This window comes from Bombus vosnesenskii, unplaced genomic scaffold (assembly GCF_011952255.1).
Source record: "Bombus vosnesenskii isolate JDL3184/JDL3185 unplaced genomic scaffold, Bvos_JDL3184-5_v1.1 scf7180000013379, whole genome shotgun sequence".
Taxonomy (NCBI): Eukaryota; Metazoa; Arthropoda; class Insecta; order Hymenoptera; family Apidae; genus Bombus; species Bombus vosnesenskii.
In genome coordinates, this window is record NW_022883009.1 from 1,051,427 (window position 1) to 1,071,958 (window position 20,532).

A 20,532-nucleotide genomic window follows, 5' to 3' on the forward strand; every position below is an offset into this window, starting at 1 on the left:
CGCTTAGGTTTAACTGGTTTCGGCTTATCTCAGAGTTTCGTCGTATTTAAGGAAAACACGAGCAGAACCACGAGATCGTTAGGAAAGTTAGCTAGAGAGTACAATGTAACCCGCGTGTTGCAAGCAACAAGAATAAATACGGTCTGCCGACAGTTTAGTCTCTCCCTTTCTCCTCTCTCTCTAGCTTTCTCTCACCGTTCCAATTGTATCGGATTGTATCGTGCCACCCTCACCTCATCGTCTCGCAACGTCTCACGATACACAACCCACTCCCGCTCCCAATACTCGCTCTCATAGCAAGCGTTTCTCTTCCGAGTGACACGAATCGAAAACGAGCGAAACGTAACTGCATCGAACTCCCCTCTGCTCCGGTAAAATCTGCAAAATCGATCGACATCCCCCGCGAGCCACGTGGTTTTAGATATTTTAACTAGGCAAGGCCGATACTCGTGAAACTTATCGGCGAGATCGCTAGAACGATCGGCATCTAAATGTTTATCGTGCCGTTTTCGAAAAGCCGAGACGGTCGAGTTGCAGCCAGATCTCCGAAAGAGCAGAACTTCTCGACGATTAATCGCAAGTAGGAAAACGAAGCGCGCCCCAAAATTCCCTGAAACTTAAACCCACGTAACGGCAAAGGGTATCTATCGAACTCTCGTTTCGCCTTCTTCACGATGCGAAACTGCTCGCAACTGGTCGATCTACTTGCCCTGGGTCTGCCATCTCGATCTCGCTTCCTTTCCAGATCGTCGATCTGATTCTTACGAAATTATCGATCTACGTCTGGTCATCGTTTGGTTTCCGTAAACTCAGCGTGCGAAGATTAGTTCGTCTTCCAGTAACCACGAAGGTGAAAAGACATACTATTCACCATTTTGCTAAAAATATCTTCCACAATTAGTCATTAAGAACAATGTGGTTATCTGCCCTGCTTAAGCCGATACTGATACATATATAATTGTTTCTCTATCGTGTCAATGATAGGAAGCGCATCAAAGGTAGTCGTAAATTCCCGTTACGATTATATTACGATCAATCCCCTATTTCGTTTAGGATAATGGGAGTGGTTGAATCATTATAACACTTGATTAACAGTTCAAAGATATTATGTATTCCCAACAACTTGTAAACAAGATGTTTAAGCTCGGTGCGGATGTGTAAGTTAGAGAGATGCCTGGCCTAAAGTAGATATAGACTAATCTAAAGTCATCATTCACTGATCTAAAGTCATCGACTGATCTAAAGTCGTTGATCTAGTGAAGTTCGGTGACGATGTTGTCGCAAAGGAAAACTCTTGCTGGGTGGTGGTCGCACCACCACTGGTCGCTTGCGGGTGGAATCCCGTGAAAAATGGGCAAACCCACGTTTCCCCACTTTTTCACCTGATGGAGCAATAACCATAAGGAACTTCTTGGCTCGAAGGTGTTTTATGCCAATTAAAGTAAATCGAAAATCTTCGTTTTATGACAGTTCCTTAGGATTATTGCGGTCCGCTTAATTCTATGTGCACAGTTAGTGGCCGCTTCGACCGTAAAGAGTCATCGGATGTAACAATAATACCTCTACGAAATATTTTGGCGTTCTTTTTCAAATTTCTTTCCAATCGAATACACTTCGTGCCAAATTCCGTGTCGATTTTCCACAAAGTTCTCTTAATTGTAGGTTCGTGTAATTATAAGATTCGGCATTAGAATAAATATATTTAGAATACGATCAATCTGCTACCTTTTATTCGCTTTTTTATTCGAATATCAAAGATATTTCAGAAACATGGTTATAAACTTTCCGTACATTCCCGACTAATTCGCCAAAGTCGACTGTCTCGCCGATAAAAAATAATAAGAAAGAAAATAACGCGAAAGCCGTCGAAAATAGGAAGGAAGGGAAAGATACAGAAACCATCCGGTTGGTTCGTAAAATATGCAAACGGCAGGTAGCGCGTTCAAGAGCAGCGCGGTTTGAAAGACACGTACGAGTCCAACGATTCTTGAACAACGATCTTCGCAGAACCAACGGCAAATGTGGATGCATTTACGGTTTATCCGTGACGTCGAGTTTACATACCACGTGACCGATATGTTCGCTGGATAACAGCCATCGATGCGGAATTTTCGTTAGTGGCTGAAAAAACTGCCTCGAGAACTCGAAACGAAGAGGCGATGTTCGAGTTTGGACGAGGTTAGGCAAACGCCAGTTTTAAACTTTGCTCTCTTCTCTACTCTTTCTTTTTTCTTCACTTCTTTTTTCTCGGCGTAATTTAATTAACGCTGCCGGCGGGAAACAAAGCGACGAGAAAGCTCCGCTCTTCCCGCCCTTTTTATCGCGATCTCGTCTCTGAAATATTCTTGAACGATACTTCAACTTCTCACCCTCCTGTGGCATGGTCCAATTTTGAATTGCATTAAGAGCGAGAAAGCTTTTACCGACAAACCAGACGAAAAAATAAGGAAAGACCAAAAGTAGTCGTGGAACTTTGCCTAGCGATCCGTGTTGCAAACACGAATCGAAAGACAGACATTGGAAACGCGAATTTCGAGCGTTGCTCCATGGCGTTTTGCTTTGACGGACTAGTAAAAATCGAATCGTAAACTCTCGAACGTTGACATTTCTCTTCGTTGTATCAAAGAGAATCGTCAATCTAACAGAACGGTCGTTTCAAAAAATTCCCAACTCGAACGCCATCCATGTTAAAGAAGAAAACTTTCGACCAAGTGCGTGTACACTGGCGTACGAGTATAATAAGATGAGAGCGAGAACTGATCCCGAGCGATATAAATTTTCGCAAAATGGGAAGGAAACGGGAGGGAAACACGATCGTCCCGCGAGGAGTCGGTTACCATTGTTGGTATTATTGCTTAGGCGTCCTTATCTTTAAGAGTGTACGTGGACCGAATAAATAACGTTACTCTGCCTGCACGTAGCTACGGCCGCGCACAACCACGATTTTCTTTCTCCTCTCGTGGATGTTAATTTCGCGAGAATGAAGGGACAAGGAAACCGCGATATATCGAAAGGAGAAAGAAACGCGCGTAATCTCGGGAATCATAGAGTTCGTCAAGGAGGAAACGAGGGAGCGAATTACCTAGTGCTTTGAAGACCTTCGAAACTAACGGGACGAGCAGACGAGAACCAAGAGGGTTACCCAAAGGGATTATCTTTGTGCCATTAGCTTTGGACGCGACACCAGGGAACCTCGAAGATTTCGTATTTGCGTATACCGAGAAGCAAGCGCCTCGAATATACGTATGTATAGTTAGTTGGTTCGAGTGTACGGCCACGTTTTAACTCGTTCTAGGAACACGATGGAAATCCTTGGCTTCTCGTCCGAAAAGATCGATCGACCAATTCGGTCAACTCGCTGGCTCTGTAGCATCGCGAGAACCATTTTTCGATACGTTCTATACGCGTTAACGCGGATCGATCACGCGCTGCGAGGTTCCAACGGCAATTATGACGCGCTTTGATCACAAGCCTGTCACGCGACCGTGAAGACTGTCTCGTAAAGTGGGAGAACAGCTTTGTCGGTTACGATACGTACGAGACGCAGCTCGCAACGCGCAACAGATAGCGCGCTTATGCTATAGCACAACTGTGAATATCTCGCATCGGGAATAATTTCGGCAATCACGATTGCGTACGAAGAATTTTCACGTGATGCGACGGCATATAAATTCGAGGTCTCTGGCAAAACTTTGCGCAACGCAGACGCGACCAAATCGCGTCAACGATGTACGCGTCGCTATTGAGCTAGCGAACAAACTATCCGAATATAAGAATCACGGTGTTTAAACAGACAAACGAGCAACCCTCTCGATCGAGCCAAGCGATCCGTCGTTGCCAATTCTTTTACGAAATTTTCGCATCTAGCGAGAAAATCATAGCTTGACGATAGATCGCAAGGTAGACGTAGAACGTATATTCGAAACGACTGGCGTGCATTTGCAATGGTAATCGGAATAATCTCGAGAATCCAGTCGATTATGGGGGAGCAAGGCGAGAGAACTTGTTCGGCGTTCTTTTTCTCGCGACTCGACGATCGATCGATTGGTCGGAAAAATCAAGATTCGATCGAGCGAACTAGTTCTGTTTTCACCGATTCCGACGACACGCGTTTTCTTCGTGTTAGATTTTTTTTCAGGAAATGGTATCTTCTTACTTGATAACGTTGGAAGCATGCCGTCGTATATTTAGAGAATAAGTTGTTACTGGCACGTGCGGTTATCTTATCGCGGAATATCATCGGATCGAAGGGTCGAAGGTCGTTTTCGATCGATTCAAATTGGGAGGAACGCTCGTCCCGAGTGCGGCGCCCTCCCATTCCTTACCGACGATGCTTGTTCTTACTTACGTCTAGCGTAGTACGATCACAGCTAAACTTAGGTTTTGTGCAAAAATCCGCGACGCGAATTCGTCAGTTAATCTCGTAAGCATTACCGCTGCCGCCGCCTCTACCGTCAAACAGCCGTCGCTGCTGCTGCAGTACGGTCATCATTATCATCGTGGATATCGTTATGGTCTATCGGCGATATCGGAGGACGATTTAACGCGACGCTAAACGAGGACTCGTCGACCGAGAGAGCGAACCATAACAATTGAATCGTTTGACCCGTTTTAATTGGCAAGTTACACCGTTGCGAACGGGATGCTCGCCAGTAAACGAAGCGCTTACTAGTTCAGAGTGCTGTGGATTCTATCGGAGGAGAGTCGTCGCACAGAGTTCGTTGGCTTTCGTGATATTCGCGCAAACGTTTACACACCTGGCTGGGAGTTGTTCGATCCGACGATAAATCGATAAACGCGACGATCGAGCGTAAAATTTGGATTGGTGGTTTTCGATTCGTCTAATTCGGCGAGATTCGGTTTGCTCGATTCTCGGTTCTCGGATCTCGAGTCGCCACGACCTTCCGCCTTTTTCGCCTTGGACGCGCAGTAAGATTGAAAAAATGGTGACGAATAGTGGAAGCAATGGAAAAATATCGACGATAACCGGTAAGGATTTTGACGGGATTCGGTTTATACAATCGTTTTTGGTGTTGCGCAACGCGTTGCTCTGCGTGTTCGCTCTTCCGACAAGCTTCTCGTGATTTTCAGTGAGAACCGATGACACGGATGAAACAGGGGACGTCGACAAAGCTATATCGGCAACAGGTTAGAGGACTCGTGCTGATGGTCGCGACAGATTCGCGGCTCAGAATGCCTTTTACTCTCGTATGTGTACCTTTCCTTCCCTCTCGTTCACAGGCTATGGTATGTTCAACGTGATGCTGTTTCTCGCGGCTCTGCCGGTCGCGTGGACCGGCATCTTCGATACCACCACGACTGCCTTCATCATAGCTTCCGCCGAGTGCGATCTCAGGCTCACTTTCTTTGACAAAGGTGTTCTTTGCGGGTTCCCGTTCCTAGGTAATCTCGATCTCGTCGAGAGCCACTTGCCGTGATACTATTATACCATGATTCATGTGATCTCGAACGCACACAGGTATGGCGTTGACCAGTTTCCTCTGGGACCACTTAACACCGCATGTCGGAATGAGAAATTTGTTCATCTTCGGCCTCCTAGTGGATTGCATTCTAAACTTACTCGCTAGCGCTATCGATTCTTACTACGGGTTTCTGGTCATCAAGTTCTTCAACGGTGTTCTGTGAGTATCATCCCTGGTCAGTTCTACAATCCTGTGATATCCGATACCCGACACGTGTGCCGTGACACACGTGTGGCACGTCGCTTCGGTACATTCACTCGAAGAGTACGAATTTCAGCGCGGGAGGACCGTTCTCGATGGTTGCCACGTATCTTTCTGAATTTCACTCCCCAAGCTACAAGGCCAGTTTCACCAGATGGGGAAACCTCGCTATAAACGTAGCGATCATTATCCCAGCAGGTAAGCCATGCGTGTACTACCTGCTTCGGATTTCCTGCTTCTCTCGTCCCATCTCGGTCCTGTCATCGATCAAACGACCGTTTCTTTTCAGTCCTCGCTTTTCTGATCACTCCTCTGCCGTTGACCATCAACGTGTTCAATCAACGATACACCGCTTGGCGGATTTACTTGTTGGTCTGTTCGATTGTACCAGTTCTCGGTCTCGTAACAGCTAGCATGCTGCCTCAGAGTCCCAAGTTCCTCGTAGAGAACGGTAAACTCGACGAAGCTCTGATGCTGCTTAAAAGAATGTACTCCGTTAACAGAAGGAAGCCAGCCGACACATTTCCGGTGAGATTCAAATCTTTCGAATCTTTCCCATTTTACCTAATCGCATCGCAAGAATTCGGATACGTACTCGAGACACGTCATCTCTCGTACTATGACGTATATTTTTACGTTACTTGCTTTATTTTGCCAAGTAGTATGCTGCATCTCACAAGCGGACCGTTTCCCCTTTCTTCGATAAATATCGTCTATCCTTTTCGAAGTTTCAAATATGGAATAATTTGTTTCTAATCGCTTAATCATAAAAATTTTAGAGGACTCTATGGTTATAAGACGCAATGCAAAGATACAGTTCGAATATCTGGATGATAATTTACTCTAGAATCCTAACCATTGCTTGCATCGTTGTTTCCTGTTTTCCCTTTCAGATTAAAACGCTACTCGTATGGCCATCGTCGCAGGGCTCCGTGTTTAAAACGAATTCCGAAAAAATACGACTCGCCTATTACAACACAAAACTTTTATTCTCCTCTCCGTATCTGCGAGTCTTTATGTTTCTAAATTTTCTCCAATTCGGTAGCATGCTGGGGTAAGTTCTTCGGTTCGAAAATGAATATTGCGCTGCGAAACCCTGATCCGACCGTCCATTAAGCGCAGATTTAACACGATGAGACTTTGGGTGCCGCATCTCTTCACCATTCTGAATAATTTCGACTACGAGAGGTGGACCGAGGACCGAGCGCCGACCATACGCGAAATGTTGGATCGTCGAATGTCGGTTCCAGCCAGAGATTACTTGGACTACCCAGATTTCAACAACATCTGCATAACGGTGAGGAAGTGCGTGGCCAACGCTTGTTAACCCGCGATCGTTTCCCAACATTGGAATAATCAGAAATTCTTCTTAATTCTCTTTCTCTCGCATTTACTTTTCAGTGGAAAATCAAAGCGGTGGTATACCAAAATTCCTCCATTATCGCAGTCTCGGCAGTCGTGTTTTCGTTCCTCGCTGGCATGGTATACACTTCAAAGTTTAGGAAGAAAATAATAATGCGTAAGAACCGTTTTTTCGCTAACGATCGACTACTCGTTAAGCTATGGTTACAAATGTATGATAATAACGAATGAAACATCTGACAACGAACATCATATATTCGCAACAATTTATATACGTCCGATTGTTTTAACGTATTCGTCAGAACTCATCCACCGTAACTATAGTCTTACTCAGGTGTCGCAAATTTCCGCGATACATGAGGACCCCGCGCTCGTCGGATGACCAATCGCTCCTGTTGTAGTTGCCGCTTTCTTTATATCGGTGATAAGCAGTTTTGGAATAAACTGGGCGCAATCAACTCCCTATATGCTGACACTGGCAGCCGCTATAATCGTGACGACAAGGATAACGGGTAATATCGTTATCGCCATGAACATCGACGTTATTCCTATTCCATTAAGGTAATGCTTGCGTCGCAAATAACCAGACGAACGTGTATACCTTCGTTATAACGCGATTCGTTTCTCTTTTCGTCTATTGTCGCGAAACTTACGTTCGCCCGAACGCTTAAATACATACCACGGTTCGCGACGTTCGATCGCGAGTAACCAGCCGTTTTCTGATCCAGGTCCACCAGTTTGAACGTGCTCGTCACCGTTGGGAACATAGCAGCTGTTTTGGGAAATTTTATTTTCTCCGCGTTATTGGACGTGGAGTGTTTGGTCGGGTTCATGGGAATAGGCTGTTTATTACTCGGTAAGTGAGTACGGGAATCGAATGCAACGCTACATACGTATGTCACTATTTTCTAACTCGCTCACCTTCTTTGTTTAGTCTGCTTTTGCCTGTCTTTCTTCCATCCAAGGCCTGTTAAGATGTCGGAGAAAAATCATTCTATGTCCAACGCGTAACCCGTTAGCGACCGGACGAAACTCGAAACGAAGGGAAACGAACTACATACGAAATGTAAACGAAACGAAAGGAAATAACGCAGATTTCCGTAGCTTGTCAAGTTTGGCGTAATGTGAAAAAGAGCCACGCCGAAGAGAATGCTTTTGCTCTGTGTGCAACTGTGATATCTTTGCAATCCGTTTCGAAGTTCCATTCGGAGCCAGGCCAGGTCGCACTTTTCTATCCACGTTTCACGTGCAAATCGAACGATTTTTATGTTACTTCTATCCGAGTATCGAATTACTGTAAATATAGTATTTTTCTAATTGGATTAAAAGACGTAGTTTCTAATTTCGTGATTTCATTTCTCATTTCAAAATTCCTTAAACATCCAACCGTTGACGTTAACGTAAAAAGCTTTCTCGTACGTCGTAACGACTAAATGTAATAACACGCTAAAACGTAAGTAAATTAGCCTTTAGGAGATTGATTTCCGCAAAAGATGACAAATCCATCGATGATTCATTTCGCGAAACTTCAATATGCAAAGTAAGACTGAATGCACACGAGCGACATTTTACCGTGCGATCCTGCTACGACCATATTTCTCTCTTTGTTTTCCTATTAGCAACTGCAAAGACATATTATCGCAGCGATGTCGCATGGTAAAACGTCGTTCGTAGAGTTCCCGCGTAAACGAACGATCGTAACTTTCCTATTTTGTAGCTTGATAAATGTCACGAAAACAGCATCAAGGTGAAATCTAATTAACGTCAGACTAATGGAATGTCGATAATGCGATTATAACGATAAATGAGGCACATTATTAAAGTACGATGTATTGTTGCGCAAAGCAAGTCGTTTTATCGGAATCGAAAGTTACGATCAACGGCGCTCTTAACTTTGCGGCAGTGTTAAATGTAAAAGCTGAAGCGTTTCAGTCCTCGCAACAAATTTCACAAGGACGTAGTTCAACAAGAACTATGGAAATAATAGTACGAGTGGAACGTTTTCTTGTACTAGAAGTAAAATTCCATAGAAGTTAGTTTTGTAACACGTCGCTACGTTATTTAGTCTTTTTACATCATATGCACATTAGGAGTGATTTTATTCATTTGAGATCAAGCTCCTACGCGTCCAGAATGCACACACCCATATTAGAATATGTATACAAAATCAAGTTTCTATGATGAATGCAAGACAAATGCAAACATTATACATTTTTCAAACGTGTAACATTCCTTAAGACTAGTTCGAGGGAACGACGATAATTAATGTACAAGCATAAACGACCGAAACATTAAAACGTGTCATTAGCGTCTTTGTTTAAACACATTTTAACAATATACATAAATATGTACATAAACTTCAATATTGATACTAATCACCAAAATATTGATTGCTTCCAAGAATCTTATTACTTCTCCAAATGTAGCAAATCAGGATATTTAACTGTGATACAGGCGAGATAAATACCACGTCCGGACAAGACTTTACGGTACATCCGATTGGATTTCATACCGATACATTGAAGTAGGGACCTTGAAGATCATAACTTGAAGCTAGTGAATTTAGAAATTATATTTAGTATGTCTAAGAAGTCTATTTATATAAACTCCATCTATTTATTTTGTAATCTTTCTTATCAAGGACCATTTGCGAACTATCCACTGATCACTATATATCAATCAAAGTATTTTTGTGCCATAATTTTAGAAACTCTAAAGTCCTCTTGTCATTCTAATGTCATTCCCAACTTTATCGTTTCAGCATAAAATAATATTACAACAATGATAATTCCAATACTCACCGCTCTAAATCGTAGATGGCACAATGAAATCTCAAATATATTGTACGATCGGTATTTCAGAACATGCGATACAAAGTTCCATAAGGTGGTAAATCTGTTCTATGTATATTTTGTATATTAATCTCCTGTCGTTGGTCAATGGTGATGATGGTGATAGCCTATTCTGTACGTTGCTCATAACAAAAACCGAATATCATAATAGTTATAAAAATGTTAAATGTTGTAGTGTAAGAATTAATAGTTTAGTTCACATGATTTTAATTACGAATAAATAATGATGACAAATGATCAAAGTTCTTCTGATTACTGGTAATTAGTATTGATACCGAAAATTGTTTTCGGTTATCAATAAAACTTAAACACGACGATACTTTTTTTGTTTACTTTCAATCATTGTCAACTTTTATCAACATTACTGATAACACCTGATAATCAATACCTGTCAATGTCAATACCAACTCTGGTTCTAAACACACATACGAATGACAGAGGGCGTGCGGTGTGCTATGTGCGCAGGAGTAAAGTAGGAGTAATAACTAGCAAAAATGGCTATTAGTCCGTATATGCATCAATAGTTTATAACGTGCCTCTCAGTGTTATTATATATATAGAGAGAGAGAAAGTATTAACCGGTTTGTATGACGTTTTTGCATTATTGAATTTTCTTAAGAAACCAATGAATATTCGAGAAATCTATAAATGTGTGTTATGCTAGAGAAATGCAGAGCTAGAGAAATATAAACGCTGAATTATCCTTAGGTTAAGCAGTTCCATCGAGATTGCATTGTAAGATTATCTTTTATATATTTCAACAGGCATATATTTATACATTACTTTCTATGTGTATATAAAATAGTGTTATGTGATATATTAACAGAACCACTGCTTACAAGTGCTCTAAAGGTTTTAAGATGGCATTATCCCGTATCAGTAACTCCTATTTATCGACAAGTTTATCACAGGTTTCGCATACAGGTATGAAGTTTATAATTTACTTTTATGTACGAGTTTATGTCTGTTACTATTATCTCTAAAAATTGAAATCGATTAAATTAAATAATGCTCTCATAACATTTCGTATTATTATGAAATGGCAGATTGAAACCGATGTCTCTATATTATATCTTATACATTTAAATTAATTAAATAAACAACTAATATCGATTATGTTAATAGAAAGATATTGTTACCTGTATTAAATTATACGTATATATGTTACATTATTGCTGTAATTATATTATGCTGCAACCATACATTTCATCAGGAACAATAACAATGATAAACATTTTCACAATGACTGTTCCATTGTATCAGTTGCATAATAATTAACAACGAACTGAAGTTCGTTGCGTGAAAACAGTTTAATATATATAACGATAAAAATGATAAAAAACAATATTTTAACTACTTGTCAGATTTCTTACAATTTTTTTTACTTCTTTTTTTTTCATTACACTGTCATTTCTTATCTGATTTTTTTTTATGACAATTTTTTCAGCAAATACATCGTTAGGCAAAATACAGTGTATCCGGTATGCAGCCGTTCATCAAAATCGCATGAAAAATCTTCACTTTACAAGTGTCCGTCAGTATCCCGATACTCCTACTCTATCGCTTCCTACAAACGTCTCCGAAATATTTGCTAATGAGACCGGGCGATTTACACCTGAAAGGGCACGAGACATCGCTGCACCGGTACTGTTATATGGCAAGAGTGATTGTAGATCATTTTTTTCGCAACAATTATCAAAACCAACAGAGCGTTCAAATGGTTTGGAAAACTCCAGTGATACACATGTAGATTCGTACGATTGTTTTGGAGCAGTTAGTTTGAATGGATCGATGCAAAGCAACGTCCCGAAACCATTTTGCTCGAATGGAAAATCAACGCATTTGAACATGCCAGGCGGTCAATGGGCTAGAGACGGAAAATACATCGCCGAGGATATGCAGAAATCTCATTATCGAAGCATTCGTTTACCTCAACTAAAACTGAATAAAATCAGTTAGTAAGAATACTATGAAGACAAATCTTCTCAATGATTTTCCATAATATTTTTTATTAGAATATTGGTGGTTTAAATCAAAACTTCTGCATGTGGTGTAGGAATTACATAAAAAGGAAATATTTTTTACAAAATGTATTTTAGTAGTAAGCTTTTATCAATAATTATTATAAAATTCTTATTGACGAGGAAAATAGTGTAGAAATTGTAATCTATTACTCAGGTCTAACAAGCTGTGTCACAGAAAATTCACTTTTTAAACCAAAATACATCTACAATATGGGATATTCGACGAAAGCATCTCAACCGTCAAATAATTTATTGAATGATAGAAAACAGCAGGTGATTACACCTACTCCGCATTTATCCAGAAAAGAAAGATTTAAAATAGTAGCAAAGGATTATGGGATTACTGTTGTCATATTTCATGTAGCACTTTCTCTGGTATCTCTCTGTGCTTGTTATGTAGCCGTAGTTAGGTTCGTTTTTGCATAATCCACTTTTTTTTACATATAAGCTTCTTTTGCGTTGACGCTTTTAAAAGTTTTAATTCTACAGAATATTATTTGGTTTCTCTCCTAATAAAACATAAGCATTAAGATTATTCGCGAAATAAATATTGAAAAAATAGAATTTATATATTACTCGTATTTAAAATAATTTCATGCATTGATTATAGAAATATTGTTTTCAGAGGTATAGATTTAAAACCTATCATTTACTTTATATTCAACGTAGAAGATGAGCAAATAAATGGTGTCATTGGTAATACGTCAACTTTCTTGGTTGCGTATGGTTTTCATAAACTCATGGCACCTATTCGGTTTCCAATAACGGCAGGTGTAACACCATTTCTTGTAAAGCATTTAAGAAGAATAGGACTTCTTAAACCTCCAAAAAATATAGCAAAAAAAACACAGCAATAATATTCAGTGATTGATTATAATAATTATTTGCTTGATACTGTATGATTTGCACATGTGTATATTTTGTAATTAAATATTTATAAACCAAATTGATTAAATAAACTAACATACACATATAAACCATTTGTTTTTATGTATATATATTCAGGTTTATTATATAAAGAATATAATAGTTGTAATTACTTTACACAACGTCACGTATATTTCATATATGATACTTTGCGCATCTACTATAAGTACGGCAGTTGTAGTTACAATATTTTTACTAATAAGTTTTTCTTTTATTAATCGCCGTAAATACATGACATACACAAAAAGCTCGGCAGTTTCAATGGACGAATTGATCAGTTATATTGGAACAATGATTGCGTTCGATACGCAAATCTTTACTGCGTTTTTTCTATTCGGCTCGCAGTTATCGAACCCTTCGAGATTTGATTATGCATAGGAAACATACGAAAATGCCAATCACTTGGCAAACATGTTTATGTACATAACTTCTGAAAAATATATTATAGTACATAGTAAAATTAACGTGTATAAGTATATATACAATGCAGTTAACCTAGAGTAATACACATCTTACAATTTATGTAATTTTATATATTTCAAAGTTATGCTTGCCTCAATTGTTTTCTACAATGGCAAACTTTTTTTAAATGCAATAACAAAAAAGAAACCTAAGAAGATCATTAATAAAATTGCTCAATGTTAAGAGTAGAAAAATTTTGAATATTTCGTAGGTCTTAATTAAATATTGTAAAATATTTCTCAAACTGTTTCTTTAAAGTATAAAAGTTGTTCGCAAGTTTAGTAAGCGTAATTGTTCTCAATTTATTGATCAAACCTAAAAAGGGAGGTTTGAAGCTACAATGACACATAATAGTACCTATTGTTTTTTATGCATATTAGAACAGTGCACTTATAAACATTGAACACATTTTCTTCAGAGCATTTATAAACGATTTAAATGATGAGCTATTGCGTTGTGATGAATTATGAGTTCTATTAATGCAAACAGGAAGAATTTATTACTTAAAATATGATGCAAAAATCATCTAATAATACTTGTAAACTAAGCAATGATTAGTTCTAACATTTTATACAGATCTTACGTAACTCTCATAAAAATACAATAGAAAGATTCACAAATATCTTAAAGAAGCATACAATCATCTCGATAAAAAAATATTTTGGCACAGTACATTTGTATAATTCTTGTTACTCTTTATAATGCACTGATAAGATACAAAAATAATATAAAAATGCATATTTCATCGAATGCATCATTCGGATCTCTTCCTACTAAATCAAATTTAGTAACATTACATTATATAAATTGAATAATTTCAGATGCAACAAAATGTATATTTTTCCACTTTAATTTGATTATGTATTATTTGAGCGTGATATTCAATTAGAAAGGCAAAATTTTTCCATTTTTGTTGCATAAAACTAGTCAAGTCTTTAAACGTACGCCTCAGCACGACGTCCTTGTATGTGATTGAAAAATTGTCGCCAACTAGTCAATGTTTTACTTGACCACACCCAAAAGCTACTTGTTATACCAACAATCATAGCCATTAAATATTTTATCATGAAAACCTCAAATTCTGGCCGCCTTCCGACATCGCGGGTACGCTCTCCAACTGGACATGGCATCGAATATAAAGATTGTGGTCCAGGCCTTGAACACATCTCCATGTTCCAAGTCAACATCCACTGATCAAAATATGCTTGCTCATAAAATAAGCAAGCAATGACAATCAATGCAGGAACTATGTATAACACAGAAAATATGCCAATACGTATCATTAATTTTTCTAGTTTGTCAGTCTTTGTACCATCGTGCTTCATAACAGTGCGTATACGGAAAAGAGAAACAAATCCAGCCAATAAGAAGGCAGTTCCGAGGATTAGATAAACGCATAATGGTGCCAAAACAAACCCACGTAGAGCCTCAACATTCCAGAGGCCCACATAACAAACACCAGACAATATATCTCCTATAAATATAAAGTAATGCATTCATAATAAGTACATGAATTATATTAAAAATAATTTCTTCTTGTGTTTTAGATTATTTACCTTCTACCTTTCCCAATGCAAGGATAGTAACTGTTTTTATTGCTGGAGCAGCCCAAGCTGCTAAATGAAAATACTGTGAATTAGCTTCTATTGCTTCGTGGCCCCATTTTAACCCAGCAGCTAGGAACCATGTCAATGTTAAGATGACCCACCAGATACTGGATGCCATCCCAAAAAAGTAAAGCACCATGAAAAGTACTGTACACAATTCATGCTTGGTACCTTGGGATATTGTTGATGCCATTTGAATTCTCATATCTAAAGGAGGTGGAAAAGGCTCTCTGCAGGCAATGGAATTGCCAGCTGCCCAACCAATCACATATGCCAATGCTACCATAAGGTAACATACTGACAAAAAAATGATTGGCCTTTCGGGATACCTACACATAAATGTAATGTGCATAATATAATATAACATTATTATATATTTTATATACTATATTCAAGGAAAGTTATACATGTGCATATCATATTAGTACGAGAATTTTATACTTTTTGTATTGTGATAAAATTTACTATAATGTATATCTCATAAAGACATACCATATAATACAAACAGCCATGTAATTAAAAGACTGTGCTTTTAACTAATGACTAACTAATAACTAATTATTTAATGATAATTAAATAATCTATTATAAATAAATACAAATACAATTACCTGAACCTATCTGTGTCAATGAGAAACGTCAAGAAAGTGAAAAAACAAGAAGCTGCACAAATGGAGGCCCAAGTGCCAACCCAGATCCTTGAAAATCGTCGTTCCCTTTCGGTGAAAAACATTCCATCACAAGGAGCGCCGCAATTAAGCTCAACTTTGTCGCCGACCTTCAGCGAGTAACCAAGTTCATGCGGGACCTTGAACTGCATTGGACAAACAAAACCAAAATCTCTGGCACCGAGCATAAATCCGCTACCGTACGGTTTTGGTCCTCCGGTCCAGGACGGTTGAAATTCGGGTACAGGCATGAGCGGTGGCGTATAAACCGGTGGAGAGGGTTCAGGCGGTGTGGTCTCGTTGTGACCCACGCATAATTCAGGACCGCCGTTTTCGGGTAACTTAGAACAATCGAGATTGTCCGGCCACGCGAAGCCGAAACTGTTCATCAATCGTTCACACCCTGCTCGAGCACTCTCGCATAGCGATCTACACGGAGGTATTGCTCTGTCAATGATAGTGCATACAGGCGCGTACACCGTGCACAAGAAGAAACGAAGATCAGGGCTGCACTTCATCTTGACCAAGGGTGCGAATTGATGAACTTCTTGGCCAGCTTCTTCTTGCTTTTGATGGTTCATCAGATTTGGCATAATCGTTTCATTGTACGGAATATTCATGCATAGGTTGATCGTGATCGGTTCACATCTTCCGTGATGCGCCAACGGATCTTTTGCATGAAAAGCATTGACACTGAATACGGCCACTGAAAGAACATAGATCGTCGCGTAACACGGAATCATTGTTGCGTATCGTTGGTCGACCGCCACTTCCGAGATCAATCGTCACGCGAAGTAGCTTTCGAAAATACGCGAATGCACCACGCCTTTGGACATCACCAACGAATCGTGCGAGACATAATAATACTGAACGGTAGGAGCAGGGAAACGAGCGTACCTAGTACGTAGTGATGATGATGGACGCGACCGCAGTACTGTAAACAGAACACGGTGAATACGTTCTGATAGCAAGGAAACTTATCCGAAATTTATGAACGATACTACCGCCATCTGTGGAAAATACGTCCAAACACTACGCATTCTTCAAATTAGCAGAACATTCGAAAAATCTCTTTCTATACCTTCAAAGGTAAAATAATAGTTTTTAAACCATAAATTATGCGTAATATATCTATGTGTAAATAAATATAAATCTAAAGTAAATCTAAACAAAAAAAAATAGAAATAATCAGTAAATGATTATACTTTAGTTAATATTACAATGTTTTTATTAAAGGTAGAGGTTACATAAATGAGAAGACTCGATGTCAATCGATTCATTTTGATTTTATTTCTTTCCCGACATACAATGCACAATACGTTCGATTTCGTTAGTTGTAATGTTTATTCATCGCAGATGATTAGCGTTGTCGTAAGTACTATGGTTGTCATTGTTATATTTTCTGTTTTAATTATATAGTACATACGTACTCGTGGAATTCGTGCACTTTCAGACGGGGTCGCACCTTCGGGCGGTTATCTCACTGCATACTGTAATGGTAGTTTTTCGAGTCTATACGAATTACCCGAAATACGATTCACAAACGGCCTCGTTATCGTAAACAAATAAATAATTTATCTCCTCGGAATATTCTCAACTTGAATCGTCACATTAGACATAGGAGGTCAGCCTTACGATCTTACGATTAGTAACACTTAAGATTCAATACGGAAGATTGCAATATGTCGAGGAAGCCACTTTTTCGTCTTCTTGCAATTTCAACGGTATTAATGACCATTCTGCGGCATAAAACGAAGGAGAAGCCTGTTATTAAAGAAAACACGATCTGACGGAACGATCGAATGAACTCCGCCTGTTTTTGCCTGTCGCGCCTACTGATCCTTCCGATCGAAATCAACGTTACTTTTCTAACACGCATTCCTATTAAGAAGAAAAAGGTCACTTTGGTTACCACTTACACTCTGCTCGAGGGAACCAACTACAAATCATTTATACACAAATACCTATTGATTATAATATACATATACATATACATATCTGTATTAATGCCACGATTTATCGCGTATAAAACAACATAATAACGAGGAAGACGATTGATAATAATGGGTTTAAAATTTTTATAGCGAGGGTAGACAAGGAAAGTAAAATTATTTAGTGAAGTGCATAAAACTGGTTTGCGTAATACCATATACACATATCTATATTAAATGCTATACCCTTTCAAATTTTATTACCGAAGTTAATTCTCAAATGGATCGTATACGTTCGTTGGACCTAGTATTCTTCTTTTCTTTTGGAATACATATATGTATAGAACAGCTGTACAAGCGGGAAGATCTAAAAGATCTTTGGGCGGCTTAAAACGTTATGATTGGCACAAAATACGAGGTGCTTCGCAAAGTGTACCGTGAGACATCTACGAGTCTCACTTTCCTCTGAACTCTGAATGATTTATTTGTATTTCTCACTCGCAATGGGACGCACTAAGATTATGAGACAAACGTTCATTAAATTATGGCACGACCTGCGCGCTTTTTATCTTAAGACGTCCCAGAAACGTGAAATCACTGTTATTACTGCTGTAATGCTTTAAGTCTTTCTTCTCGAGTACCCGCAAATATATATTAGCTTTTACGCCTTGTATATTACCTAGCTGATCCATTAACTCGTTAAAGGTTATGATTAATTAAACACGCGTAACAAATTATAAGCGTCTGGTAGATCAGTTAGGGATACGTAATTATATCCAAATAAACGTTTTCTTTAAAACACATCCAGTAATATACCTACTTAGAAGTATACGAATGTATTATCCTGAATCTGAAAAGGAGACGAAAAGTGGCTCGTGCCTCGTGTTTTACCTCGACAGAAGTCGATTATCCTCTGCTCGTACACAATCACGTCGTAGTGTGCACGCAAGTCTCGTTATGCACATATAGGATTAGAATTGTGGTATACGGTCAGAGATTCGCTGGCAAATACGCGCCTGTACATAATTACGTGCAAAATCCGCGCGCAATGCAGAAGAGAGTTGCCTCTTTCGTGATTAGCCCTTTGGAGGTTATGTTATACATGTGAAGCATATATGCCATTGATCTTGGATTTTTGGCGTGGCTAGATAAATTTACATTTCTCCTCCAAAGAGTTAAGCCTGTTCGCTCGCTCCGAAAAAACATAATTGATGCAATCGTGTTTGTAATAAAATTGCGTGTATAATTAATACACGTTTCTTGATTAGCACCGAACTTAACTACTAGTCAGTTTACGTACGTGTTATGTCTCCACGCACGGTCTACTCTAAAGTGTAATCGTGTGTTTAAAACTTCGAGTGAAATGCAATTCATTCTTCTGCCGTTGCGCCGTATGACACGCAACAAGTAAATAGAGATTAAAATACTTTCGAGACATTCGAAAAAATGGACAGACTTTCTTGGAATATTCAGCAAGATTAATATATATAATGCTCTTGCGTAAATTATCGCCAGTGCGCATTATATTATATTTATTCGTACTTCGCGTACGTGTAGATATATTCTCATCTATCTATCATTCTATCTACCGTTCTTCTAGCGACACTAGTCCGTGCCCAACTAACCTGTCCGAGTGTGTCAGGTGCGTGTATATCGCATCGCGTAATTTTGTACACGATGAAAAACGAATTACATGCAGGAATAATGTATCCGTAAAATATTTCTATTTACAATCAATAATTTTATGGTTCTCCAAATATGAATATCAAGTGTTAATTTATAACTAGATTTTATAATCAAACTTTAAGCCAATGTTAGGCTTAAGATTTATGCTCTTGTTCGTATAATTTTATAGTTTAGGCAATATATTTAAGATGGATAAGAGGTAAAATCTTTATGTAAATATACTTGTCATATACTTTGGATCAAATTTTAAGTAGATAATTGTTGTAAATTAAGATAAAGAGAAAGATTCTTTGTGTGACCCAAGGTGGCCTGGCAACTATTGTCACCTAATACTTGTATAATTTTAGAAGCTAAAGAAAAGTTTGATTGACAAATATTTCCTATAACGATAAACATCTTTCTTTATTTGTATTAAACAATGTATTTTGCATGTGTGTACGAAATATGTGTTGAAACATCTCTTGACGAATATAGAGACATTTGAATATGGAATATGGTCATTGAAGGCCGTTTTAAATCTTTTTAGTGTAGCTATAATGAACTTGTTAGTGCTTGTATTCATCTAAAGAGCCTTTACCATATTAAGTAACACATCATTTTATCCAAAGAACTAACAGTGACCTTCGTATCTTGATACTGTCGCTATAAAGAAATTTTTATCGCTATATACGATGTTCTCCACTATCGTTTCAGCAATAAAGTTTTATGGTGGCAACAGTAACTAGGCCACTCTTTGAATCGTGCCTTCAACAGATTAATTCAAAATTCTCAAATTTCTTAAAATTAATAAAAATCTTTCACGATTAATATTTATCTATATTCGAAAGTCTCCTAGATTTGAAATTTATGGTAATTTTCTGAAAAATAATTTAAAAGCTACTTGTGGCACTTGTAAAAGGATTTAGTACTTTCCAAGGAACGATGATTTATAGTTACCTCGAGTGATTTAAGCACAGAAACTTACGCCGAAATAATGAGAAATTATACGCAATAAAATTTCGTATTGAGCACGCTATAAAACATAGTTTTAAAGATCAGTTTGTCTTGGAAATATACACTCAATTTTATTCCCGGATGGTCGTGAACGTCATTCACGGTAATCTATACGTATCAATACCCGTATACCGATATAATTTCTATGAATTTCACGCGTGACGTTCACGCACGCAGCCATTGTGTGTCCGTTTCACGGAAAAAGGTACTCACTTGGTTACGCGGATCACGATATAACACGCGATACCTGCACACGTCGAATGTAACAAAATGAGTAACGAACGAAACCGAAGGAATTTAGTAGTACAGTTGCACTTTTGAGCAAACGATCGCTCTC

The 20,532-nt window shown here is 38.6% G+C and overlaps 3 protein-coding genes across 3 annotated transcripts; 2 read left to right on the plus strand and 1 right to left on the minus strand.

Annotated features, from left to right (window-relative positions):
* Positions 1–4,359: 4,359 nt before the first annotated feature.
* LOC117237509 (synaptic vesicle glycoprotein 2A-like) lies at positions 4,360–8,392 on the plus strand. The gene is made up of 12 exons (XM_033501537.1): positions 4,360–4,989; positions 5,092–5,148; positions 5,242–5,403; positions 5,480–5,642; positions 5,761–5,882; positions 5,974–6,212; positions 6,578–6,738; positions 6,807–6,981; positions 7,086–7,203; positions 7,448–7,607; positions 7,775–7,902; positions 7,981–8,392. Exons 1-12 carry the CDS (start codon positions 4,944–4,946, stop codon positions 8,055–8,057), a joined length of 1,608 nt encoding a protein of 535 aa, XP_033357428.1. The 5' UTR covers positions 4,360–4,943; the 3' UTR covers positions 8,058–8,392.
* Positions 8,393–10,378: 1,986 nt separating this feature from the next.
* On the plus strand, positions 10,379–12,899 carry LOC117237510. The gene is made up of 6 exons (XM_033501538.1): positions 10,379–10,479; positions 10,573–10,633; positions 10,725–10,822; positions 11,346–11,852; positions 12,077–12,332; positions 12,548–12,899. Exons 3-6 carry the CDS (start codon positions 10,759–10,761, stop codon positions 12,777–12,779), a joined length of 1,059 nt encoding a protein of 352 aa, XP_033357429.1. The 5' UTR covers positions 10,379–10,479; positions 10,573–10,633; positions 10,725–10,758; the 3' UTR covers positions 12,780–12,899.
* A 3-nt stretch (positions 12,900–12,902) lies between these two features.
* On the minus strand, positions 12,903–16,540 carry LOC117237508 (frizzled-7-B). The gene is made up of 3 exons (XM_033501536.1): positions 15,529–16,540; positions 14,868–15,247; positions 12,903–14,785 (listed from the first exon to the last, which is right to left on the minus strand). Exons 1-3 carry the CDS (start codon positions 16,326–16,328, stop codon positions 14,247–14,249), a joined length of 1,719 nt encoding a protein of 572 aa, XP_033357427.1. The 5' UTR covers positions 16,329–16,540; the 3' UTR covers positions 12,903–14,246.
* Between the last annotated feature and the right edge of the window lie 3,992 nt (positions 16,541–20,532).